Source organism: Lissotriton vulgaris, chromosome 1_1, assembly GCF_964263255.1.
Source record: "Lissotriton vulgaris chromosome 1_1, aLisVul1.2, whole genome shotgun sequence".
NCBI classification, from domain to species: domain Eukaryota; kingdom Metazoa; phylum Chordata; class Amphibia; order Caudata; family Salamandridae; genus Lissotriton; species Lissotriton vulgaris.
In genome coordinates, this window is record NC_141685.1 from 1,346,691,472 (window position 1) to 1,346,719,077 (window position 27,606).

The 27,606-nt window shown below is 44.8% G+C and overlaps 1 protein-coding gene and 1 pseudogene across 4 annotated transcripts in view; both read right to left on the reverse strand.

The window, feature by feature from the left end:
* Nucleotides 1-27,606, reverse strand: part of R3HDM2 (R3H domain containing 2) — a 921,072-nt gene that overhangs the window by 169,777 nt on the left and 723,689 nt on the right. For all 3 annotated transcript variants that reach the window (XM_086966594.1, XM_086966584.1, XM_086966589.1), the window contains 2 exons: nucleotides 10,025-10,254; nucleotides 8,429-8,574 (listed from right to left, as the gene is read on the reverse strand). In XM_086966594.1, the coding sequence (XP_086822720.1) occupies nucleotides 8,429-8,574; nucleotides 10,025-10,254 (376 nt within the window). The remainder of the gene's footprint in view (nucleotides 1-8,428; nucleotides 8,575-10,024; nucleotides 10,255-27,606) is intronic.
* LOC147749145 (glutaminase kidney isoform, mitochondrial pseudogene) lies at nucleotides 10,722-13,831 on the reverse strand (annotated as a pseudogene). Its single transcript, XR_015309962.1, has one exon. The product of XR_015309962.1 is annotated as a glutaminase kidney isoform, mitochondrial pseudogene (transcript).

The window sequence follows — 27,606 nt, forward strand, 5'->3', positions numbered from 1 at the left end:
TACGTAACAGGCGAGGCCTGAGATACCTGTGAAATCGCTGACCAAGTTCTCGTAGGTGGACTTCTGGTCATTAATGGACTCTTCGTCTAAGGGGGCGTCTTGACCAAAGGTGCAATAGACAACTGAGCTGTTGACAATGTCGTTGATGAAATCTTCGTCGACGGAAACGTCGTCGATGGGACTGCCGTCGACTGGCTCTTCGTCAACGATATCTTTGACGTCGACTAGCTCTTTGTTCACGATGACTTAGACAGGGTTTTCGTCGACGCTGACATTTTAGATGAAGGACCCCGTCGTCGATGGGATTGACGTTGACGCTGCAGTTGATGGTGATTTAGATGAAGGAGTGACAGAAGAGGATTCCTTAGTAACGAATATGCTACTTACCAGTATGCATCTGCTCTTGGCATGTAGGGCTGCTGACATTCATATCTGTGCATAGATCGCCGCCTAGTATTGGGTCTGGATGATTGCACATTGTTGTCCTGGAAGAGTCTTCGAAGTATCACAAGATAGGTGGCTCCTCCCCTGGACTACAGTGCGCATGGGCATCGACTCCATCCTCAGATTGTTTTTAGCCATTGCGGCCAAGATGGAGTGAAACTAAGTGAAAGATAACCATGCCAGACGTATGTGTGAATTCTGCAGCTGCTACAGGCGCCGGGGAGGAGGGTGGGCGATATGAATGTCAGCAGCCCTACATGCCAAGAACAGATGCATATTCGGTTCGAGGCATGTGGGCTGCTGAATTCATATCTGTGCATAGAATACATAGCAGTCCCTCCATTAACGGCGGCCACCTGTGCCAGCTGCAGCAGTTTGGAACAGTGTTTTTAGAACAGCCTGCCCTACAGCTGCCTGCTGTTTGGAGTGCACATCAACACAATAATGCTTTGTAAATGTGTGTGTGGTAGACCATGTGGCTGCTCTACAAAAGTCTTCCAAAGGAATATTTCCTAGAAAAGCCATGGAGGCCCCCAACTTTCTGGTGGAGTGGGCCCTTGGTGGAATGGTGAGAGTACGCTTGGCTTTCAGATAGCAGATCTGAATACATTTAACGATCCACCTAGCTTTACCAGCTTTGGAAATGGGGTTACCTTTGTGTTGTGGTGCAAAGGCAACAAAGAGCTGTTTAGTTTTCCTAAAATCCTTGGTCCTATCGATGTAATACATGAGGGCCCTCTTGATGTCAAGGGTGTGGAGCATCCGCTCCGCCAATGACTCAGGATTTTGGAAGAAAACAGGCAATTCAATAGTCTGGGTAATGTGGAATTGAGATACAACCTTAGGAAGGAATTTAGGGTTAGTGCGAAGCACCACCCTGTTAGAATGAATTTAAATAAATGGCTCTTGGATAGTTAGTGCTAGGAGCTCACTAACTCGTCGTAGCGATGTAATTGCTATGAGGAAAGCCACTTTCCATGTCAAGAAATGAATCCCGCAGGAATGCAGTGGTTCAAAGGGAGGACCCATCAGCCAGGTGAGGACCACATTGAGGTTCCACTCCGGAGCTGGTGGAGTCCGTGGAGGAATGACTCGTTTGAGTCCCTCTAGAAATGCCTTGATGGCAGGCACCCTGAAAAGTGAGAGGTGCTGCCTGTTCTGGAGATAAGCAGCCATCGCGGATAGACGTATGCGAATGGAAGCATAGGCCAGATTACATTTGTTCAAATGGAAAAGATAACAAATGATGTTGTGAATAGAAGAATCTAGCGGGTCAATGTTGTGGTCTGCACAATAAATGACAAACCGCTTCCATTTCGCCGCATAGCATGCTCTGGTGGTGGGTTTTCTTGCCTCCTTGATAATGTCCATACAGTCAGGAGGTAAGTTGAGGTAGCCAAACTCTAAGACCTCAGGAGCCAGATCGCCAGGTTGAGCTGTTGCGGATCTGGATGCTGAATGTCGCCATGGCTCTGCGTTAGAAGGCTGGGTGTGAGGCGCAGCCTTTGATGCGGTACCACGGACAGTTCCAGAAACGTGGTGTACCATGGCTGGCGAGCCCACGTTGGAGCAACCAGGATGAGAGTCATCGAGTGCTGCCTGAACTTGCGTGCCACCAGCGGTATCAGAGGTGCTGGGGGAAAAACGTACGCAAATTTGCCTGACCAGTTCATCCATATCGCATTACCCTGCGACTGTGGGTGTGGGAACCTGGCGGCGAAGCTTTGGCATTTTGCGTTCTCCCTTGTGGCGAACAGGTCTATCTCTGGATGACCCCACCTTTGGAAGTACGGTTGGAGTACTGATGGATGTATCTCCCACTCGTGCATTTGGTGGCTGTACCTGCTGAGCAGGTCCGCCATCTGATTGTCCTTGCCCGGGAGGTGTTCCGCCATGAGGAAGATGTTCCTCTGAATGGCCCACTTCCACATGCTCTGAGCCAGATGAGACAGCTGCGGAGAGTGTGTTTCTCCCTGCTTTTGAATGTAGTACATGGCCGTCATGTTGTCCGTCCGGATCAACACGACCTTGTTGCACAGATGTACTTTGAAGGCTTTGAGTGCCATGAAGATCGCCATCAGTTCCAGAACATTGATGTGCACCTTCTGTTGCTGATGCGTCCATAGTCCCTGCACAGTGTAATGGAGTACATGAGCTCCCCATCCCTGGAGAGAAGCGTCCGTCGTCAGGATGATCTGTGGCACAGGCTCTTGGAACGGTCGTCCCTTGCAAAGGTTTCGTGGATTCCACCAATGCAGAGAGTTGTACGCCCGACCGCTCACCAACACTAGGTCTTTCAACTGCCCGTGAGCCTGAGTCCACTGACGTGCTAAGCACTCCTGAAGCGGGCGCATATGTAGTCTCGGGTGCGAGACTATGGAGATGCAGGAGGCCATCATGCCTATCAACTGCATGAACACTCTGGAAGAGAGTGTTGAGGTCTGAACTTCTGTATCAGCGATTGAATGCTGCTGACCCTCACTGAATTTGGATGTGCTGTGGCCGCCAGAGTGTCTATGGTCGCACCCAGATACTGCTGTATGCGGGCGGGTTGGAGGTGGGATTTTGGGTAATTCAGTGAGAATCCCAGATCGTGCAGGAGGTGAATGGTGTGGGACACGTGGGCGGCACACTGCTGGGCTGACTTTGCCTGGATGAGCCAGTGGTCAAGATAAGGGTATACATGGTTGTTTTGTCTCCTTAGGTGCGCCGCCACTGTCGCTAGGCACTTTGTGAATACCCTGGGTGCCGTGGTGACTCCGAAAGGCAAAACCTTGAACTGGTAGTGCTGGTTTTGGATGGTGAACCGGAGGTACTTCCTGTGTGAAGGGTGCAGTGGAATGTGAAAGTACGCATCCTTCAGGTCTAAGGTTGCGAGAAAATCCCCCTGACTGAGCAACGGGAGCACTTGCTGCAGGGTCAGCATATGGAAGTGCTCCGACAGGATGTAGTAGTTGAGTGGCCCGAGGTCCAGGATGGGCCTGAGGGACCCGTCCTTTTTTGGTATCAAGAAGTACAGGGAGTAGACCCCTGTGCCTCTTTCCTGCACTGGCACGAGCTCTATTGCTCCTTTTTGCAGCATGACGGTGACTTCCTGCTGCAATAAGTGCAAGTGCTCGTCCGACATAGGACGGTGTCTTGGGGGCATGTTGGGTGGAGTGGACGTTAACTCCAGACAATAACCGTATTGCACAAGTTTTCTGACCCACCTGTCTGTGGTGATGGTGTTCCAGACTGGCAGGAAGTGCTGGAGTCTCCCCCCGACCGGTGTTGTGTGGTCGGGGGCAGTGACAAGGCGTCACTGTTTGTTGGTGGCAGAGGATCTGGAGTTGTTGTTTCCACGACCTCTGCCCTTGGCGCTGTTACCACGATATCCACCTCGATTCTTGTTGGTGTACGTGGATTGAGTGTTGCCCTTGTAGTACTGCGTGGACTGGGAGAGCTGGCCTCTGGAAACGCCTCTAGTGCTTGAGCGACGAAAAGACCCACCCCGAAACTGCTGGGACTGTAAGGCACCCATGGATTTAGCAGTTTCCGTGTCCTTTTTAATTTTTTCTAGGGTGGTGTCAACCTCCGGGCCAAACAGGTGATCTGGATTCACTGTTTGATTAAGGATGATGGTTTGGATTTCCGGCTTAAATCCAGAGATTCTGAGCCAGGCATGTCGTCGTAGCATAACACTGGTGTTGACAGCCCTGGCTGCGGTATCAGCCTCGTCCAGAGCGCACTTAATCGAAGCATTAGAGATCAGCTTCCCTTCCTGAATAAGCATCTCAGACGCCTCCTTGTATTCATCAGGCAGGTGCTGCAACAGGGTCTCCATTGTGTCATAGTGTGCCCTGTCATAGCGAGCCAGAAGCGCTTGTGTGTTTGAGATGCGCCAGATGTTGGCTGCCTGGGCTGCTACCCTCTTCCCCGATGCCTCAAAGACTTTGGATTCTTTGTCTGGGGGAGGAGCATCACTCGTAGTCTGAGAATTAGCCCTCTTACGGGCATTCGAGACGACAAGGGAGTCCAGAGGCACCTGTCCTTTGATGTAGGTAGGATCAGTAGGCGCTAACTTGTATTTCTTCTCAATCCTAGGGTTTATCACCCTCGCCCTGGTAGGTTCTTTAAAGATCTCGCTAGCATGTTTTAAAACCCCTTTCAGCATAGGCAGAGTCTTAACAGTTCTTTCTGAGACTGAGAAGGTATCAAAAAGGAAGTCGACATCAACAGGGTCAGCATGGAGCTGGACGTTGTGATTGTTAGCTGTTAGCAATGAGGGCATTGAAAGCTGCAGAGTCCTCAGTAGGAGACGTTTTTGCAGAAAATAGCTGAGGGTCTTGTCCTGCTTGAGGACCACCTGGGTCAGCACTAGCGGCCCAGGGTTCGTTAGTATCCTCAGGGTCTGTATAGACAGGATAACTGTATTCGTCCTATCATCTCCCTCTCCAGCTTCCACATCAGAATAAGTGGGCGAAACATTATGAGTCTGAGGGGATATTGGTTCCACCAAGACGGGAGTAAAAGCAGAGTCCTTTTTCTTGAGAGGGATCTTGTAGGACTCCATTGGGCGTTCAGGGGCTATTTTCCTCTTGTGGAGGGAAAGCTTGCCTGTTTCGGCATCAATGAAGTGTTCTTGATGCTCGTCCACCGAAGGTCGTCGAGGCTGTGGGGCAGGGACCATCGTTGACGACTTCGGCGCCGAGGAGACCTTCTCGGGAACGTTGGCGACCGCCTTAGGTGCGAAAGCCTTCGGCGCCGTCTTCGGTGGCAACGTAAAATGGATGGTTGTTGACGGCTTATGTGGTTTCTCCACCGGTTTCGGAGGCGGAGGATCCTTCGGATCGACCGATAAGGTCCTGTCCCTGATGCGCTGTAGGGAGTCAGTCACCTTCTTGGTGAACGCGGCGGATGGACGCGCCGGTTCGACAGAATCCTTCGAGGCTTCCACTGGAGTCGACTCACGGGGTGCGCCGCTTTTGGCCCTGTCCTGTTGACGCGGGGTCACGAGAACCTTCGGGTCATCCAGACGTTTCTTCGGGTCACTGAGAGCTTTCTTCGGGTCGCCGAGAGCTTTCTTCGGGTCGCCGAGCGCTTTCTTCGGGTCGCCGAGCGCTTTCTTCGGGTCGCCGAGGTCTTTGCCGGTGTCGACCGTCTTCGGCGCCGACGCGCTCGGCTCGACCACCTTGACTTTAGTCTTCGGCGCGGCAGACTTCGTCTCGACGCCCTTGACTTGAGCCATCGGCTCGACAGCACCCTTCGGTTTCTTCGGCGCCGAGGGCTCCGAGGCTTTGGAGCCGACCAGAACGATGCGCACTTTCGGTTTCGAGGATGGCACCTGCGCAGTTTCTGAGTCGAGACCGTAGGTTTCACTTTCGGTTTCGATTTGCCAGGATGTGGCTCAACAGCAATGTCCGTGGCCGAGCCCGAAGGCGGGGCCATAGAACCCATGGTAAGATCTTGGGTAAGACCCGAAGGCGATCCCTCGACCTGAGCCTTAGTAATTGGCACGGCCCCAGAGTCAGTTTGAGGAAGCTCCTCGTCCGAGCTATCCTCCATGGCCCCGAGGGCCCCGTCGTCGTCTCCTACCTAGTCGACGACTTCCTCGGCCTCGAACATCTCTTCGTCCACGTCGTAGTCGTATTCGCATCCGAAGCGGGGTTCGACTCACTAATGTCCTGGATAGATTCTTCCTCGACATCCCCGGCATCGAAGATGTCCACAGGCGCCGGTGCAGCATGCTGGGCCTCCTGGCGCGCAGCTCGTCGAAGCTTAAGCTTCTTCTTGGACCTGAAGCGTGAACAAGCCATACACTTGGCTTCATCGTGGTCCGGCGACAGACACTTGTTGCACACCGGGTGGACGTCGATGTGGGGATACTTCGAGTTGCAGACAGGACATTTCTTAAATGGACTACGTTCCATGACGAACGGTCGATAGGGTCTGAAGCGTCGACTGGTCCTTCCGCGTCGAAGCACGCGGGTGATGGAATCCGGCTCGGAACGAGCTGGAAGAACTAAGACCGAACGCAAGACTATACCGACGTATTAGGCTAAAGACCTTTTGGTCTTAGGAAAGTTTTTATCGATTCCGACAAGAGGGAATACAAAGACATCCGAACCCAATGGCGGAAAAAAACTATCTGAGGATGGAGTCTATGCCCATGCGCACTGTAGTCCAGGGGAGGAGCCACCTATCTCGTGATACTTCGAAGACTCTTCCAGGACAACAATGTGCAATCATCCGGACCCAACACTAGGCGGCGATCTATGCACAGATATGAATTCAGCAGCCCACCTGCCTCGAACCAGAAGAGGATTCCTTAGTCCCAGAAGACTTCTTAGCAGAATATATTTTTGAAGACACAATAGGAGAGGTTATAGCTCTTGTAGAGACCGTAGATGAAGTACTTGAAGTAGAAGAAGTCACAGAAACTGTGTGAGAAGACACCAGAGAAATAGTCTTGATCTGGGCTTTACTCACTGTTTTTGTAGCTGAAGATTTTGATGACTCTGAAGGCGGAGATAAAGGTGATCCAGAAGGAGGAGAAGACTACCTCCTTGTGTGATCTGAAGCTCTATGAGAGGATTTGTGATGTTTCCTCCCCTCAGAAGAAGAGCTGTCTTTGGATCTGGCTCTTTTGCTGGAAGTAGAGGCAAATCCTCCTCGTCTGTAGAAGATGATTTGAGCCATAAAAGAATCCTTGCCTCCCTGTCCCTGATGGTTTTGGCAGGGAAGGTTCTACAAATTCTACAATAATTAACAACATGGTTAGGATGTAGACAGTAGATTCAGTCTTTATGCTGATCATCTACATGGACCCTCTTTTTATCACAGGTCCTGCAAGCTTTGAAGAGAGCTTTCTTTTCAGACATCCTGAAGAGAAAAAGTAGAAACCTGAGTCGGCACTCAGGGAGACTCCCTTCCACACGACGTGCGGTAAATATCTGAGGAGAACTGCCTCTGCTGGGAAGGTTCTAGAGGATGCTGGCATCTGATTGGTTGGAACTATTTTTCAGTTCTTTTCATATAATGAGGTAGATGGGCTACTAAGCTTTGGGCCTTTTTGGGCCTATTGTCTTGTCAGCCTACTACAGTTTCTTACTAAGGCACTGCTTTTGTATTTATTATTACCGTGGGACTGATTCAGGCATGTGAATCTATGAAAGATACCCCAATACTGGATAAATTGTTTGCGATAGTCACTACAAGGATTAAATCTTGTGGTTTTAAGAAGGGACATGTTCCCTCGAACACTGGATAGCAATCCGGAAAAGAAAAAAGCTTGTCAATTGACGAGAAAAGAAAAAGTAACAGCTAGCTCCAGATTCACATATGAAAGTGCAGAAAGAATAGAATGGACGTCAATAATTCTGGGGTGGAGAGCACACCATCATCTACTGATCTACAGTGGCTATGCTGAAATATCTTCCAGATCCGATCTAATGCCTGGGGATATTCTAAAGGTGAGGAATCTGAAGTATCCATCTGAAGCAAAACTTTAAGTGGCCAAAGCAAATTATGATTGTTAAATTAGGTTTTTCACTACAAGGGCTAGACTATCTGTGAGGTGCATGTAAATATTTAGACAGGTACATTCCCCATCTGGGCATTTGAGACAGTCTCTCCCTCTTTTCTGCATCAATGTCTAGGCCTTATTAAAGAAAAATACTATTAAGGCCTGGTGAGGACTTTACTTAATATGGTAAGAGAAATTATTTATAGACATCCTAGTGGTACACACATCTCCACAAAGACAGCAGAGAGGAAGCTGTTTAGTAAATTGCCTCCAACAGTGAGGAGTTCCTTGTTATGTTTAGATGAAATCAGTTCAGCAACAAGATCAAAGAGAAGCAGCACTGGGAGAACTGCATTCCCCAAGCATTTCAACAGCCTACAGACATTATCCAAGAAATGACACTTTTGGATCCTGCTTTCAAGTCTGCATGGATTTAAGAACAGCTTGGTATTGCAGCTAAACACTTAAGTGATGACTCACCTGCGACAGCATGTGGTTGCCCAGTGCTTGTTGCTGGGGAGCAGGCTGGAGTGGATGTTGCTGGGCAGTGCAAGGCATGAGGCTTCGGAGAGACTGGGAGGAGGAAGAGACCTGGTTGCAAACATCAGGGGCCACCAACGACAGGCCTGGGAAGACATTGGAGCAGAATTAAACTTGTGTCATGAACAACATTCTGACTTGCCAATGAGTGAAAATACTCCCAGTTTCCCCAAACAAATCCAGTGGAACCCTAGCTTTTCAAGCTCAGCTTCTGCAAAAGAAATCTTAGTTATTCTTGATGTCACCTTGGCCATAGCCTTCAGTCAATGTGAAGAACCTTCAACCTTTTTCTGGAGCAAACCTTAACTTACACAGCTCAATCTCTGCAATGAAAGCTCAACCTCCTTCTGGGAAATTGCAGTAGGCAGCCCAGTTGCCAAAAAGGAAATGCCTGCCGCTCCTTTTAGCATGGCATGGTGAGCAAAAAAACTATGGATTTAGGCCCAGATCTCTGTACTTGGGGGTGAATGTCTGACATTGTTCTGCATTCTGGTCATCAATTGTCCTTTTTGCATTTGTCACCCCGAGTGGGACTGGTATACTCAGACGTGAGTCCTGTGATCTCCATGCCACTGGAGTCCAGCTATGCTGGCTGAAAGCCCGAAACCGGTCCTAAGATGCTTGTTTCCAGTCCAGGGAGGACCTGGCCTGGCAGTTTGGGCTGGACTGTTCCCATTGGGCGCAGGGTCAAGACTGATTTGCATATGGTTGGGTCCAAACTGGAATGGCATGGGGAGCAAAAAAACAATGGATTTAGGCCGAGATCTCTGTATTGGGGTGAATGTATGACATTGTTCTGCATTCTGTCCATCAATTGTTCTTTTTGCACTCCTTTTAGCATGGCATCTGTTTAGGCAATGAAAGGTCAATCCTTGCTTATGCCATCCTTTTTATTGAATACTACAGTATCAGCAATAAGACTTAAATCTTTTTTGCGGTATTACACAGCTCAGCCTCTTGCAAAGAACCCAAAATTATTTTTTGAGGTCCTCTGACCTTATCCAGCACACTGCACAAAAAGTTCAGTCTCTACAACTAAGCTAACTCCCTTCTTGTAGCACATATTTTCTGTCAAAAAGAAAAGTGCAAAGCAAGCTAAATCCTGATATTTTTCCCAGGTGCTGCACGCCAGGTCCTGCAAAAATAAAAATTCCCAAACAAAAACTGTACTAAGTAGCTTTATCTGTCACCATCAGCCCGATTAATGACCTGCAGCATCAGAGAATTACTCAATTCAGACAAAACACTATTGGGTTGTGTCAATGAATAGCTATACCTAAATATTTGTGCAGTGAAGCAGCTACACCTCTGTTGCGCACCTATGAATCTCAACTTTTGCACCTGGCCTCTTCCAGCTTATCAGCTTCCAGCCACTCACCAAGTAAGAAGCATAAACCATACCATGGGCAAAGTCCATCACTGATTTCTAATAAGAATGGGATAATCATCTCAAAGTTGACCTCACCAATGAAAACACCAGAAGAGAAACTGAGCTTCAAGCTGAAAGCAATTAGCCATGCCTAAGTTAATTAGTACCTGGCCTGTTGGTCCTGCATGTGGTCCCCTTGACGCTGCCAATGCTGTCACCACGTGTAAGGATGGAAATCCCACTGAAGCTGCTGGCTTTGGTGACTGGCGGGCGCATACTACGGATGGAGCCATCCGAGTCTGTACTGCTCCAAGGCCGTGGATCCAGCGACTTCATTTCACTGTCTGTGCTGCTTTGTCGGCTACTGGAGGCTCTGATCAAGCCATCGCGATTACCCCTGTAAGGATGGGAAATGGAAAAACAAGGCAGATGTCAACAACATGGTATTCAGAGCAAGAAGCTTGATGCAGAAGAGTACTAGGCTCAAGGACTATTGAGGGAACATCCACAAAGTGGTCCTCTATCTTCATATTCATTAGATCAGTACAATGGAAGGATTCAGTACTTTCTACCAGAAACAAGTGAACATTGATGTAAGCTCATTTGTAACACAAATAAATTTAAGAGCAACTATAATGGTCAACTAACATCAGTTACCAATCAAAGTAATACAAAAGCAAAGTCTATTCCCTGACTCTCAAAAAAACTCTGCAGAAAGAGTACTTTAGTCAAACTTCAAAATCCAGAACATAGTAAAATGCCTAGTTTGCGAATTGGGCTCCCACTTCCCCCAATGCACTGCTCAGGAACTTGCACAAGACACTGCAAATTCCCTCAATGACATTCCTTTTTTTTTTTAAATATACATCATTATAAGATAAAAAACACACACGCTCCTTGACAACTTTCCACAATTATACAATAAACTGACGCATAAGATTGGCTCGATCAGGACATTATAGCAATCCATCCAGATTTTTGTGTACTGTGTCATCTTCTTTCCCATTAGAGGGCTCCTCTAGAGGCTTGTAATTATTCTGGTATTCCTGAAGGATCTTTACAACATCATGGTGCCCAAAATGCCTAGCTTCATCGAGGGGAGTGTTTTTCCACCGGTCCTTAGGGAATGGGTTAACTTTGCAGGCTTCCAGTAGGAAACGGACCACCTCCACATGACCTTCTGCTGAAGCTACGTGCAGTGCAGTACGGGAGTCATACTCTCTCTGCTCCATGTCCATTGAAGACAAGGCAAACCTCCTGAGGGCATATACATCCCCGGTGAAGGCAGCAAACAGGAGGTTTATCACTGATTTTACCCGCTGATTGCCACCTTCCCTGCGAGGGTCGAGTTTTTTTGCGAAGTGCCTCAAATTATCATAGTTGTGAAAATTGCACAGAGAGACCAAATCATGACAAAACTGAATGCCTCAGACACTGTTGCCCAACTTGTCCAAGCACGGAGACCAGCACATCAAGCCCATGACATTTGGAACAACAAGAAGAATCCCACCAGAAACTCCCGATTTTGCTGAAAGACCAACATGAAAGGCAAACTGTCCTGAAAAGTCATACATGCCACAGGAATGCATCAAGCTCAACGTGTTTCTCACAGCTTCCGGGCTTAATACTCTTTCACCTGTGATTGGGCAAAACCCCCCGTTGGCTAGCGTGGCTGCCATTACACTTGCTGACTCACAAGTCACTTCAATTGAGCACAGCTGGAAGTAGAAGTCTAATGTTCCAACCATGTCACCATACTCCAGAAAACACTTTTTTTCTTTTAAGTACTACCCAATAGCAAAATTGCGATCTCCGCCTTCTCTTTCAGACTGGAACGTGGCATTGCTGAATCCAACATACTCATTACCAGCCATCTGGTTTAAAAACTGCATCAAATAGTCAAACTTCTCTGCATTGTTTGCACCTTGCTTAACTAAAGAAGATATTACAATTGCTCCAGCATTCACCATTGGATTGTGAGGTTGATCATCTTCATTCAGGAACAGTTTGTTGAATCGTAATTCACTCGGCTCTTTACCAACATATCTATGAACATAGTCTGTGCCGAGGTCATTAACAGCAATTGCATACTTAAGAGGCTTCACACAAGACTGAAGGCAAAATGGGACTTTGGTATCACCAACAGAATGCCTCTGTCCGTCCACTGTGCATAGTGAGACACCCCATAAATCTAGACTGAATTTTGCTAACTGAGGAATATAATCAGCCACATTTTCTCCTGACAGTTTCTTACCACTGTCATACAACTCATCAATGTGCGAGGTAAAGGACATAAAATCTGGAATCACAAATTTTCTTCTAAAGGCCTGAGTCAACAACACAATGTTGCTTTGTACACATTTTTTGAAAAGCTCTTTGTTCAGCATGACACCATCTGATGTTGTTTGAAGAGTCAATCTTAACATATCCATACATTCTTTCAGTCTTGGATCAGAAGTACGAAGTCCCGTGGCTTTTAGGGCAGTGATGAATTTATGAACAGGTATTTTTTCTTGTCCCTCTGCAATAGTATAAAACAGCAAGTCCTCCAAACTGGGCAGGAGACCCTGCTTTATTATTTTCTCGTCAACCACATCCTTGTGCTTAGTGCTGTCTGTCGAGTCCTCCGAGTCACCTTCTGTCTTGGTGCAGAGCCTCCGGACGGAACAAAGCAACGGCGCCCGCTGTCCACAGGACTCCCTGGGACAGAACGGAGCGTGGGCGGGTGGAGACCCGGCATCCTCTCTCACCAGCCACTGTGCAACAGCGCTAGTTCTCAGAGTGGGCTGTAGCAACCCCCGAAGGAGCACCGCCGAACTGCCCAGACGCAGCATACCGTCCTTGCTGTAACGTGCAAAAAACTTGTCTGTAATTAGACGAAGCAGTAGCAGCTAACATTCCTAATGACAGGCATTATTTATGATATAAGACAATAACACGGTCATGAACCTAATGTATTCACATAAATTAAGAAAAAAGTAAAACTTCTAATTCCCCTATAGTGACTACTAGAGAGTTCGCCCACAATTTAATGCTTGCCATACCAGACAGCCAAAGATATTGCAAAATTGACTTAAAATTGAGCATAAAAATGTAAATCGTGTGACAATTGCACTTAGTGCGGCATTTTTGCAGCAAAGACAATATTAAAATGCGCCTGTTTTTGATTTTTTATTCTTTTTTAAATAACTCCATCCCAAAAGACCATTCCAGATACCTGGCTGCCCACAGCACTCCCTAAAGACCCATATACCGGTCACCCAACCTCTCTTTCCCCTGCCCGCTCAAATGACTTTCAATTTCAGAAATAAAGGCTGTTGGATGAAAGTCCAGTACATAGCTCAGAAAAGATATGCATTCCTGCTGTGTCAATTTTTTCTTACTAGTCCTTTGTTTTACTCGAATGAATTTGACAATCACATAAACCCATTGGAAGAGCACCATCTTTTTTGTTGCCATGTGCCATCCATGATTAGCTCTACGTGTACTCAGCCATCCAGTTGACTGCCTCTTCAACCCAGAGTATGTTCTGAGTGGAGGTGGTGGCAGTGGCATTTCAGTTAAGGGTCACAGATCTTTGTTTCTATACCTGTGGGAGTAGGATGTCCACTGTCATTCCCCAGTTAAAGATTGATAAAGTCCCCATAAATTGTTTTGCTTGCCTTCATCATGTGTGGGCATATGTTGAACTTATATGTTGATATGTATGTGGTTTACAGATGAAAGAGTATGTTGTGACTATTTCGACCCAGTGTGTAAAAGACTGAATCCTTTGGGTCAGCTGGCATTTTCTGGCTAGACAACTTTTCCAAAATCTTCTCTACATGCTGAATTGTAGTAGGCCACTACCCCTTTGCTCAGCTTTAACTAGGATGTCAAAAAATCATCATCAAAAATATCAAACATTGTGTCTTAAATAGTGTCCAAACATACTGTGTCAGTGGGTGTAGAGTTTTCATTATTAACTCCAGTGAGTAGATATTTTGGTAAACTATACACAGAATGTAATATTTCTGTCTGACAATATGTTGGCTGTGACATTCTGGAGGCAATGGGTACAAATAACCTTAAGGGATGAATAGTGAGAGTAAAGACTCAAGCCTGGGCCCCTCGATCTCGCATACAGGGAGACTGGAAGATGGTGTACAAACCATGCTCCCACCAGGGAACTTCCCTGCCATGACTGCAAACTAAGTATGGGAGACAGTCAATTTAAATAAAGTCCACATCAAAATCGCCGTGTACACCACAGAACACAGCGTGAATACAGACTGACCCAACAGTTCTTTAAGTTGAAAAGTTGCAACATTTGAATGGCTATGAGCTCCAACCTTGTTCCTACCAGAGAAAGGTAACACTCTTGTCTCTTCAATTAAGAAAAAACTGGAAACACCAAGGGCCAAATTCATCAACACTTTGAACAAACTGATGAATTTCCAGAACCAACTGTTGATTTTAGGATTTACTTTCTAGCACAAAACAGGTTAGGCACTGGAAAGTAGCACTAAAGCAAAATAAAGCATCACTCAGCACTACTTAGAGCAATTTTACTTTGATGGGCATGCAAGGGGCCGTACATGGCTGCTCCTGTGCAATTACCCATGGGTTTTGATGCAAATCCCTATCTACTAACCTTGGCAGACATTGATTTGTGCCTAGAAATATACACCTGCTCAAGGCAGGCGTAAAGTTAGAGAACAGTTTTCTAAAACAGTTCCTAAATTTGCATGCATGCTGTACTGTACAGCACACGTACAAAGTTATGAAAGTGTTAAAATACGTCAACGCTTGGTATTTTGTACCTGGAGGGTCCCATTTCAATTAAAAACTTATGCTTGACATCACAAACCCTTGTACTATTGTGCAAGGCCATGTGTATAGGCATAAGAAAGCCTAAAGTGCACCAGCGCAGGGAGAGAAAAAACACAGCTGTATCTTAGTAGATTTGGCACTTTTCTGCTCCCTCCCTTTAACGCAATGCAGCGCAGCAATTTTCATTGCTGCGTTCAGTTGCAGGAATTCTCTGTAAATTTGGACCGGAAAGTATAGAAATTACACAGCAAGTATGAGAAAGTTCATATAATGAACATGGCTTTTCATAATCGGTAATGGGTCAAGTTCACACCATAAAAATGCATAAATAAAATATGCTAAACGATTTTCACTATATGACAAATTACTTGAAATGTATAATAAAGCACTGTGTTTTGTCAATAAAGCAGAGTTTTAAAAATTCTTCTTTTTTGCAACTTTTTATGTTTGCTGTATAGGATACAACATAACACACTTGGATAACTTAATTAAAGAACAAGTTACGTACCTTTGGTAATGCTCTTTCCGGTAGAGCCTCCATCTAGCTTCAGATTCCTCATCTTTAGAATATTCCCTAGGTGTCGGACTGGATAAGAAATCTTTTCCAACAGCATCTCTGTGTGGTGGAAGGTGGTGCCTTACGGTTCTGCATGGATGTCTCTCTTCTCCGGAAATGTGTGGAGCCTATGGAGGTGCCACTACCGCTTGCTGATGTCAGTTGCTCTCAAGACTGTCCGCACCCCCAAACACAGAGAACCAAAAGCAAATTGGTAGACAGTGCGCGGATTCATAGACTTAGGATCTTACCAAAGGAAGGAGTTGAACGACAAAACAATAAGGATGGGAGAGTAGGAGAGAAATCTGCGGATAGACCAAGTCTCTTCCAGAAAGATGGCTACCAAAGGTATGTAACTTGTTCTTCTGATAGAAACTTCTAGGCACACATTCCATACCTTTGAACAGATACCAAAGCAGTACCCACTGGAGGCTGGCCTGTGAATGGACTCAAACCAGAAAGTCTTGCAGGACAGAGGGGACAAAATGCCCCTCTCAGCGAACCGGACTGTTCCGACAAGTTCTTTGTGAACGTATGGAGGGGACACCCACGTACCTGCCTGGCAGAGGTCTAGGACAGGGACTGTGTGTACTAAAGCAGTGGTAGCAGCTTTGGTTCTGATAGAATGAACATGCAGTCCTTCAGGAGGCTGCTTCCAAACTAATGCATACTAGATCTTTATGCAACGCACGATGCAGAGGGAGATGGTTCCATTCTGCACTGCAATGCCTTTTTTCACTCCAGAGAACCCAACGAAGAGCTGGTTGGGCACCCAGTGTTTGGTCCAATCTATGTAGAAGCTCTGTGTTCTTTTAGGGACCAATCGATGGAGTTTCTCCACCTCCTTAGAGGAGTGAGGCAGAGCATAGAAAGCCAGCAGAGTGAAGGTTTGACCAACATGGAACAGCATCACAACTTTCAGCAGGAAGAACCAGTTTGTCTAGGAAGAAGGTACTAGAAGGATTGACGAAAACCACTTTAAGCTCACTCACTTGCTTTGCCAAAGTGATGGCGATGAGGATCACAACCTTAATGGTAAGAAGCTATAAGAGGCAGCTGTGAAGCAGCACAAACAGAATATAGATCAGAAAAGTCTGGGCCAGATTAAGGTCCCATTTTGGCATCACAAAAGGAAGAAGAGGGAAACGTATGTAGGCCTTTCAAAAATCCAATCACAACCAGTGATTTAAATAGTGAAGGCTGATCTGGCAACCATAAGAAGGTCTAGAACAAACCGCAGTAGAGCAGATCACTTGGCTGGAGAGGGTCAATCTGGCGCGTGCTGCATTAAATCAAAAATTGTACCAACAGGTGTATACTGTTTTTCGTGAGGAACACCTGACTGCCAAGTTGTAAACCACCTCAAGAGGAAGGTTGAATGTGTTCAGCTGTTGCAGCTCAATCTACTAGCATGAAGGTGGAGATTGAGAAGGCATGGGTGCAGAACCCTGCCTGGTTGCTGCAACATCAGGTCCTCCCAGAGGGGAAGCCTGATCGGAGGACATAAGCTCCAGCTCAGAAGTTCTGGAAACCATACTCTCTGTGTCTAATCCCGAAATACTAGGATGACTTGCGTTCTGTCTCCCCTGATCTACTTGAGGGCTCAGGTCAGGAGTGGTATCAGCCGAAAGGCAAACAGAAGTCCTGAGTTGCACTCGAGATAGAACTTGTCTCCAAGCAAGAGACGTCATTAGAAGCTCCAACGTGCAGGAGTGCTGACATTGCGTGCACTCAGAGGTGGTGAATAGATCCAGCCAAGGTTCTTGGCATTCACGGAAGAGACCTTGTGCCACCTCTGACTGTATCCGATGACTGCTCATCTCCCTGGCATTCAATGATCCCGCCTGGTGATTCACCAACAGGAACATTTCTTGGTTGACCAGGCATTTCCAGAGGCGCAATGCCTCCTGGCACATGGTCTGTGACCCCACCCACATTGTTTGTTGCAGTACCACATGGTGGAGGTGCACCTGTACCAGCCTCCCCTTGAGGGAGAACAGAAAGGCTTTCAGTGTCAATTGGGTGGCCGTGAGCCCCTGAGGCCTCTGATCTCGATCTCTCCCACATGGCCACCTCAAACCACAAGTGACACATTAGTCACCACTATCAGATCTAGGTGGGGAAGGAAGAGGGGTCTTCTGCTGACCCAACTGTGGGCCAGCAACCACCACTGCAAGTGAGCATGACTGTAGAGGGCCCCACTATGTTTAGTCTACTGGGACTTCAGATTCCATTACAGAGTTCCCATAAGCCACCTGGTGTGCTCAACCAGCAAGATGCAGGAGGCAATCACTCCCAGCAGCCTCAGAGTCAACCTCATTGAAATGCAGGACAGTGGTTAAAAATCTGCATCACAGCCTAACAGTCCTGGACTTCCTGAGGTAAAGGCCCAAAACAGAGCAGTGACCAGAGGTCAGGTGGGACTTCGGCATGTTAATGGTAAACTACAAAGACAACATAAGGTTCTCCTAATCTGGAGGTGGCGGACGACTGACTGAGGCAAGCCCGCCTTCAACAGCCACTCATCGAGGTAGGGTTAAGACTGGTACCCCAGACCTTCAAAGATGAGCTGCAGTCACCGCCACCACTTTCATGAACACCCGAGGGGCACTGATGAGACTGAAGGGAGCATAGCAAATGGGAAATACTCCTGTCCCTCCATGAACCACAGGGATCGCTAATGGGCAAGGTAGGACGGGAAGAAGAAAATAGGCAGCCTGAAGATTTAATAGCAACATATAGTCTCCAAGGTCGAAGGTAGACAAGACCACGAGCCTCAATGCCTTCCTTTTGGAGGAAGGCATTGATAGTGTGCAGATCCAATACAGTCTAAAGACCGCCATACTTCTTCGCACCAGAAAGTAGCGGCAGTTGTAACCATGCCCTACTTCTGGTGCCAGCACGCTCTTGATAGCCTCTTAGGCCAAAAGGGCTTGCACTTCCTGTGCAAAATGTAGAGACGGTCTTCCGTCAGTCATTGAGGGAGAATAGTGAAAGGTTCATAGAGAAAGAAAGGAATAGGAGTGCATATCCCTTCTGTCAACTATCTGCATGACCCACTTGCCCAACATTACCTTCTGCCAACCCTGAAAGAACAGGTGGATTCTGCCTCCCACCATGTTGGTTGCACTCCATCAAGGGCAGGCTAAAGAGGCTTGTTAGGTGGGGCTGCTGGGGGCAGTACGCTGCCCTTGGCCATGAGGGGGTTGCACACCTTGGCTGCAAAATTGCTGGATCCTCATAGGGGATTAGATAGGCTGGTGGTAAGGGGTGCATCATCAAAAACTGTGAAAGGAACGCTAAAACTGGACCGTGGGCGAGTGGGGCGGTTAAAACCAGAGCTCGAGTCGCAGCCCTGCTCTTTTTGAAACTGCTCAAGGGCAGAGTCAGTCTTACCTCCGAACAGGCACATCCTGTCAAAGGGCATGTCTATCAGCAAGGACAGGATGTCTTTAGAGAACCCACTAAATTGCAGCCACTAATGGCGGTGTATGGCCACAATGGTGCCGATAGCTTGCCCAATGGAATCAGTAGTGTCCAAGCCACAAAGAATTAAGAACTTGGTCACATCATGCTCATCTTGAATTGCCTCGGCCAAAACAGGGCAAAGGTTTCCAGGAATACCTGGGAGGACTTGAGCACCAAATTCCAGTGGCATGAGAGTAACAGTCCAACGAACAACTGGCATTCACATAGTGGAGGACTAGGCTGGTGAAAGAAAAGACCCTCTTGACACTCCCATAAATTTAGATTGCCGATCAGGAGGAGTGGAGGGAAACATGTTTGGATTAAAATGACTTGTGGAGGCCTGAACAACAAAGCTATGTGCTGAAGGACGTTGCAAGGGAAAGCAGAGTCGCCCGGAATAGTAAGATAGCGCCTGTCCACTTGTTAGCTGACAGGGGTCTTCGAACAAAGTTTGGCCCAGGCCCTTAATAAAGTGTTCTCCAAAACCTTGTAAGATGGGAGGAAAGGCTCAGCAAAAGTCTGTCCAGGTTGTAGGACCTCAGTCAGAACATCAGTTTTGATCTCCAAGATGGGGAGGCAGAGGTCAAAAACTTAAATCACCTTGCGCATAATTATAGCACAGAAAGCGGATTCCTCTGTGGCGGATTCAGGAGGAGAAATCAAGGCCATGTTGGGAGAGGTGTCAAAGCCACTTGCAGGAGGCAAGTGTTCATACCAATTGTCATTGGTATAGGGCTGAGCAAACTCATCACCCTGGTTATAGTCATCAGAATCTGTGCCAAAAAAGGGAATGCATGATGGGGTGCTCCACTTTAGGAATAGGAACATCCAATAGAGGATGCGACACCTCGCTAGGATTCGGCTGCAACGTCAGCTGAGGTTAGGACAGTGCTGACTCATCATCCGAGAGACTGATTGATTCCTCCGGTGTCGACATCTACATGGACCGCGAAATCTACATGGACCGCGAAATCTACATGGACAGCGAAATCTACATGGACCGCGACTTGAAACGGCCTGACAGAGTATCTTCTTACGTCTGGAAGCACAGAGTTTCACCTTACGTTCACAGATGGCTTTTTGCTTCATCAACACACAGTCAGTGCAGGTCTTAGTGTCATAGCTCAAACCCAGGCACCATAAGAACGCCTAGCGGAGATCAGTCACAGACATCCGTTTGAGACCGTCCTAACAGGCCTTAAAGCCTGTACTTTGAAAAGGGGGGTGTGGGGGGAGAATCATCCCTTGCACACTGAAAAAGCTTTGCTGTTTCTCAATGACATGAGGAAGAGAGATCAGGATCAAAAGGAACTGACATCAGCGCACAGGAGTGACACCTATATAGGCCCATCACGTCATTACCAGAACAGTGTCGGTACGAGACTGTAAGACACCACCTGTCGGCATGCAGAGGTACTGCGGGAAACGTTTCTGAACCCAGTCTGACATGTGTGGAATATTAAAATGAGAAGGAATCTGCAGCTAAAAGTCTCTATCAGAAATACTTACATACTGAAAGATACAAGTAACTGACATAATATACGAATCATTGCAGTTATTAATTTCAGAAACCAGCAAAGTTTCAGGATTTCTTTAAGTAGCAAGTCTTTTTTTCTTCTAAGCATACTCATAACACTAGAAAACACAGAGAATATGTTTTATGGCCCACTTCCCTGACTTTGCCACCATGTCCACACACTATAAAGGTTTCATTGAGACAAATGTCTGATAAATCGTGGGGAACACAAAATTCTCGAAAGCTGGAGGGCCTGCCATACCACAGACATCCAACAGATGTCCTTCCAGAGTTTATACGGGAAAGATAAACTGTTGCAGATCCACTCTAAAGTAACTGACATCGGGGCAGATATTGACGAGAAAAGCAAGACAGCAGTATTGCTAACAGCAACTAGATATCCTTGGAGAAATCACACTGTTAAATAACCACATTCAACCACATGCTGTGCCACGTATCCTACCCCTTGTAGAGTACATGCTTGACATGGGCCACCATTAAGATGACCTACTTATCACTGAAAACCTGTATGTCTGAGAGGTGACATGTACACTCCGGAGTATGCCTAATCAAAATAGCATGTAACATAAAAATGTAATAATTGGAAAATACAACCCCTAGGTGAGAACAGAGATTACATGGGTAGTTACTAAGGCATTAAAGATTATAGCCCTTACAATAAATGTATATTAGAGATCAGTGAGTGATTAAGTTGCTCTGTGTACCAATGGCATGAAGTGTTAGAAATGGGGAAAATATTCAAGTTTTAAGACGATATTTTTAAGTTGGATCTTTCCATGCACAGTGGTTCTCCAGTAGAGTGCCACCAAGTGAGAAAAATTCTGAATCTATAAATAGTGTGGGATTATGGCCTAGCGTGGCAATACCGGGTATGTGACTGAAGATGACAATCCAGAAGGAAATGGCCAGAGTAATGAAGAACAGACAGTAAGGCAATGTATGGATTTTAACACTAAGATCTCTACTAAGGGATCAAACTCCAGTTATCTAATCTAGTGACATCTGCAAGTCTGTTGAAGTTAAAAGGTGTGGGTGGAAAAATTGGTGCATGGTATCAAAACCCCCTAAACCCTGAAATGGTTACCCTCCACATCTAAGTTTGTTTGCTCGATGCAATATTTGAACAACATTTCTGTTTGCTATGCACAGCAAATCGGCACAAATAGTAAATGTGCAACAATGATGGCTCAATAAGGTAGACAAAAACCAAAGATTTTACTCTAGGTCAGATTGTCATAAATCTTTGGAAGCACAAATATGTTTGCATGTTTTGAAAATCATTTCTCTGAATTGTCTGTGAATGCAGAGACTTACGTACAATTATGTTAAGGATTCTAGTCATTCACAAGGGACACAAGCTGAGCTCTGAGTGTTCTATTATAATTCTCTATTGTGCTGACAGATGTGTCCGGTTTGTTGCTGCTGAACATGTGAGAAGGTGTAACCACTTTGTGTTATAAAACATTTATATAAAAAAGACCTACACATTTGACATATTTTGATGGTAACATGGTGTATTTCAAGTCTGAGGTTACACATTGAAAAGTTCTTAATTTGTTTTACTTGAGAGACCGCAAAATATCTTTTCAAAATGAACCCATATGGTGCCTTTTTACATGACCCTTTAGCTAGGTTAGCTACGATGAAGCATTGGAGGTTTTTCAAATAGTCTTGTTGTTCCGGACATTTATTTACCAATGTTTTAGCATGCTGTTTTTGAATACTTATGTAAAAACTATAAGCCCATTCTTTGGTAACCTATCTTTGTTTCAAAGTATCTGCAAAGGTGGCTGTTAAAGCTTTTTCTTTTCTTTGACGTACAAAGTATTCTAGTTATTCAAAGAAAATGTATTTAAGGTGCATATTTTCACAAGTGTGGCAACATGCTTTTTGCCAATTACTTAAACACCACAAACAAACACTTTCCGATCTTAACTACTATTGGCACTTTACAATGTCCTAGCTGGATAACACCTTATTGCTTATCAACAGCAATGTTGATCTGGCGGTAGACTAACCCAAACCTTTATGTCAGTACTTTAACTACATTATTGACCAAACAGCATTAGGGACATAAAGAAAACTTAAACATCACCTTCTTCTTAACACAAATTTTGCAACTTTACGTTTGTTCTTGATTTAAATGTTTTACACTCTCCTACTATTCAATGTGCATTTCAAATCCTTTAAAAAAACCTATTTTATGAGGCAACAGAGAAAGTGTCTACAGATTTAGGTTAGCCAATCCTCAGAGATTCTTGTTAATATTTCTTCACAGTGTATTTACTGCCTTTAATTTAAGCAACACACATGACTCTCTAACAGGTTCTGAGCTGCAAAACCAGAGTTAAAGTTTGCAACATTACCTTTTTCCCCCAGCACAAGTGAGTTATATATTCAACGTGGATGATATTGGGGGTTGTTATACACAGAACAGTCATCTAGCAATAATGTTTGTAGTAACACTGTGCATCAACCAGTAACTTCATGGTTGTGTTTAACTTTAACTAATAAAGCAGAACCAGCTAAACTGTACAGAACAAAACCCCAGGACGAATTTTGCATCCACCACATTTAATGCTGATATAGGATGAGTATGGAAAACAAAAGTCATTACAAACGAATGTGACGGTTGAAGAGCCGTGCACAAACAGGTTTTTAAATTTATTTAACCACTTTTTACAGTCTCCCACATTAGGAAAGTAATGAAAAGCTTTATTTTTGAACAGTAGATGCATACCATTGTAACATTAAATAGCTAGCAGTAACTAACATTAGGGTTTCAGCAACAATAAAGAGAAATGCACGCTTATTTCAAGATGTGATGTTAGGAGTTGTCTAAATAACATAATAGACTGTTTAATCCTTAGATCTGCTACAGATATTTCTGTAAAGTAGCTGCAACTCCAGAAACAAAATGTTGGGCTTGGGCTGCTCTGAACCTAGGCACTTCTAAGAGCAGAGAGGTCAACTTTTTTTAATAATCTGCCTGAGATGCAAAGGAGAATGAGAAAGTGTGAAGGCTATTGAGTCGCCAACAAATATCATTATTGTTTTTTATAAATGTATACATTGGAATCCTATATCACACTTATTTGAGGAAGGTGCTACAAGTAAGGCTGTTTTTTTCTAATAATTTTCCATGTCAGAATTATGCATATGTTCAAAGCACAGACAAGTCCCTATAAGAAAACGTCCACCTATAAAAGTTGCAATTGACTGCACACTAAGAACTCTCGTCAATGAAGTGAAAAGAAAAGGAAATTACGATTTTTTTCTTTATCAGGAAATTTCAAAAAGATTAATTTTCAGGAGAGGACTATTTCTGATGTGACAAGGCTTGAAAGGAATGTTCAGACATCATACAAACAAATGGTATCCCTATCAACGCATGTCTGGTCTTCATGAGAACCTCCATACATTTAGAAGAATGGCCACACTAGTACTTCGATATCGGAGGAGGATGCAGTTCGATTGCTGGCTAGAAAAACATTTGCTCCACATTCAAATGCCAGATAAATGAGAAACAAGGCAAGTGTCTAGGAAATCAAAATGTTTTGCAGGGACAACTACGGTAAACCTGGAGGCTAAGGATGGTCATTCTGCCTCTTTAATCATAACAGAGATCAGTTTGGAGTTTCTCTCATAAATGGAAAATTTGTTTAGGAAGCTGTGGATAACATTTGCACATGTGACATTCCTGACTTCACAGCAGAATGTTGGGTAGAATTTCTTTTACTAAATGCACGTCCACAAAGTTTAAGCTAGTTAGGAAGCTAGATGTTAACTATCCCTGCTTCAGGTGTAGAAATTGGTATAAACAGAACTCAACGGGACTTTTGGAAGAAACTATGTAAGGGCTATCCGAATAGCTCAAGCATGCAGATATGTAGTCTTGTTTGAGGCTTTGAGCACAGCACTTTTTCGTTCGGAGTTGTGCTCCAAACTCTGAAAGAGAAGTGCCCATCCCAAGATTAATTTTAATCTTCAGCAAAAACATAAGGGTGTTTCTTCTGTAGAATGGCGTGAATGCACTCCCATCTCAAGGCATGCTGGAAGGCGAGGGTCAACTATCAAGATGTTGCAATCTTCTGATGATTGGATCCATTAGTCACCTTGGGATTTTTGTATGGGCATTTCTTAAGGAAAGGTAAGCTGGAATCACTTCCAGATAGACTTTAAATAAAGTTCATCATCAGGCCTGTGCTTATATTTAACAGTATTTTCTATTTTCAAGTCCTTAAGTATGAAAAAACATTGTCTGGCCACGTCCTTACCACAGTAACACATCTAAAGGAACTCTAGTTAGATGCGGTCTAAATTGATTTGGGCTGGTTTACTAATAGCCTGTTAGCTGAAAGAGCTACAGCCGGTAGCTTATTTTATTAGTGTTGCAGAGAGAAATATATTAATGAAATTAGCAGTAAAGGCAAGGGTGCAAGTAATTATATTTTGTTCTATGTGGGCTCTAACAGAACTTGACATTTTGAAGACTCTCTTGGGTCTGACTTCAGTGCAAAGGGAGTAATTTCAATTGAAAACGCTTCTTTTCATCCTTGAAATACAAGAATTGTGTGTGTTCTTGATGACAAGGTATCTCACATCTTCTACATCAACTCAAGGCAACCTATCCTTCCTTTAGCAAGGGGATAACTTTCCTAGGTAATAGGTCAAATTTCATACTTCTTTGCACCATGTCTGATTATCTGTAAATCCTTATTGACAGTTATAAACAAATGACTCTTCAATTGGCATAGCTGACTTATGTAAGAAATGTCAGATTGCAAACTGATTGCCTATAGCCAGCATTGTCTTATAAACATTTCCCTGTTAGCCTATGAAGTCTGCCTTTGCAAAATCCATAGTAGTCTTGATGACCTTCCTGGCTGCCATCTGTTTCTTCTTGGGTAGTAAGGTACTGCAACTCTATTTTCTGACATATTTCCCTCATCATTGCTGCAATAATGACCATGTAAAGACTAGCATGGCACAAATGAGCATCACAAGAGATACTGCAGAAGCACAGTTACTGTTTTGCACAAGTCTCCTACCTGAGAAATTCCTGGGCTAGTCACATTGTTCATCTTGGAATTTTTTTTTTTTTAAACACAAATAGTTGCAATGCTTGAACAGACTAGATTTGGAAAGATTTGGCGATGTACAGTAAGGAGCACATGCAGAGAACTTAATTGAATAGGCTCACTAGGTAGGGGATCTAGTAACCTGACAAGCTCTAAAAAAAGAATCTTTCAATGTCAAGATGGCTTAAAGCAAGCAATATATGATTTTTAAAACACTGAAGGCAGTCTGTGGGGAAAAGTTGCTCCAATAAGATCACCAACACAGAGCATGGAGTGAATGAAGCTCGATCTGAGAGAGAGCTTAGAGCTCATCCAACCACTGCCTGAGAGTATTAAGACTGCACAGAGATCGTACGTTTACTGAAGTGAATGATTTTTTACTACTACAATGTTTAATTTGTTTAGGATTTCATTAGTGCAGACAATAATTAAAAGCATGAGTATCTATGAACGGCTGAATAACATTAGGCAGCATTCTTTCAAATCTAGCGGTGCCATCTTTATGTAGTTTATAGTGATGCCATTGTCTCTACTTCAGTTAAAAGCAAACTCCAACCATGGCACGTAATTTACAATGTAGTGGTCCTGAATTTGCAATACTCACTTTAGAAATTGTGCACTGTGACTCTTTTCAGGGAACGAGTCACAATTTGATGTGGAGAAACAAAGCTGTTCTATCAAGACATGGAAACTGATATTTGCTTTATCAAAACAAAGTCCTGTCATTTCTCCTTCAGAACCAACACCATTTCTCTTTAAATCAGAGTTCTCCAGTCATCTGAAGTCTCATCCATGAACCAACAGCAAGGCAACTAGAAAACACTAGTTATGATCAGGAGGCTCAGAGTGACCACCCTAGTTGTAGGCGTCACCAAATTCATATTGAGTCTCTTATCGGAGACACTAGTTAAGGATATGTTACTCTCCCTGTAAGCATCTATTCGTAGCATGTAGTGCCATAGATACGTATGCTTAGCACTATTGTGCCATCTAGTGTTGGGTTTGGATGATTACAAATTGTGTTTCTATGAAGAAGCCTTTGAGTCATAAGGTATAGTGACGCCTTATTTGGTGTGCATTGCACATGTTGTTTGGCTCCATTGTTAGATTTTTTTGGCTCTTTAGGTGAGCGTTAGAAAAGGAGTAATAAAGTGACAGAATAAAGAAAATGGATATAATTGTGATTGTGTAAATTACAGTACTAAATATATTAACAACCACTGCAACCAAAAGCTCCTGGTGAGGGGGGCTGCATATCAATCTACAGCACCACACGCTATGAATAGATGCTTACACAATACCATCGAATGTAAAGCGGTGCTTCTCTTTGCGGTGGCTAGAGATTGGTTGAAGTACTCTTTTGAAATAGTGTTTTCAGAACAGCTTGTCCCACTCTTGCTTGTTGATTTGTGAATACATCAACACAGTAGTGTTTGGTAAATGGATGTGGGGTATTCCAAAGAGTTGTTTTACAAATATCTTCTATAGGGATATTTCCTAGAAAAACCATAGTGGTTCCTTGTTTACGTGTGGAATGAGCCTGAGTGCAGGCAATGTATCATATCGAGTGGTGTACAGGCTTAGGCAAATACAATAAAAATAATGAGGCAGGCATTGAGACCAGATTAAAACACAGTGAGTTACAGAGTAATGCATGACATCAGAGGCAATACAAAGATGGTAACAATAGATCACATACACAGTTTCCAGCACACCATGTTGCTCCATGAATTGAAGAAAATATGGGTTTGTAAGAGTAAATGGGCATGTAAAATTCAAGCAGCCACCACATTATCAGTCTGTGTATTGTCGACTCCGTCAAGTGGATGAGAGAGTAAGTATGCCGTGAGGGGTACCAAGTTGTCACAGGGACGGGAGGTAGGAGGAAGCAGTTCGGCAAATGCATACATTTGTCCGTGACAAAATACCATGTCTCGGATCCAATCCTTAAATGTAGGTGCTCTGCCCCACCCCCACCTGCAAGCTATATGCCTTTTAGCTAAAAGAAGGCTGAATGTGATGAATTTTCGATGTGTCACCGCTAGTGTCTCAGGGTACCTTAGAAAAGTGTGAAGGGGAGAGCGCTGGAGGCGCAATGATGTCATTTGTTTAAGGGCCGCGAGTACCTGGAGCCAGTACTCCTGTACAGCACCGCAATCCCATGCCAAGTTTAAGAAGTCAGCCCCTGAGACACCACAGCAATCACATCTGTCTTTGTTGCGTAATTTAAAGAGGTGGAGCTTGGCTGGTGTAAAATACGTGCGATGAAGGAATTTGTAATATAGGATGCGAAGT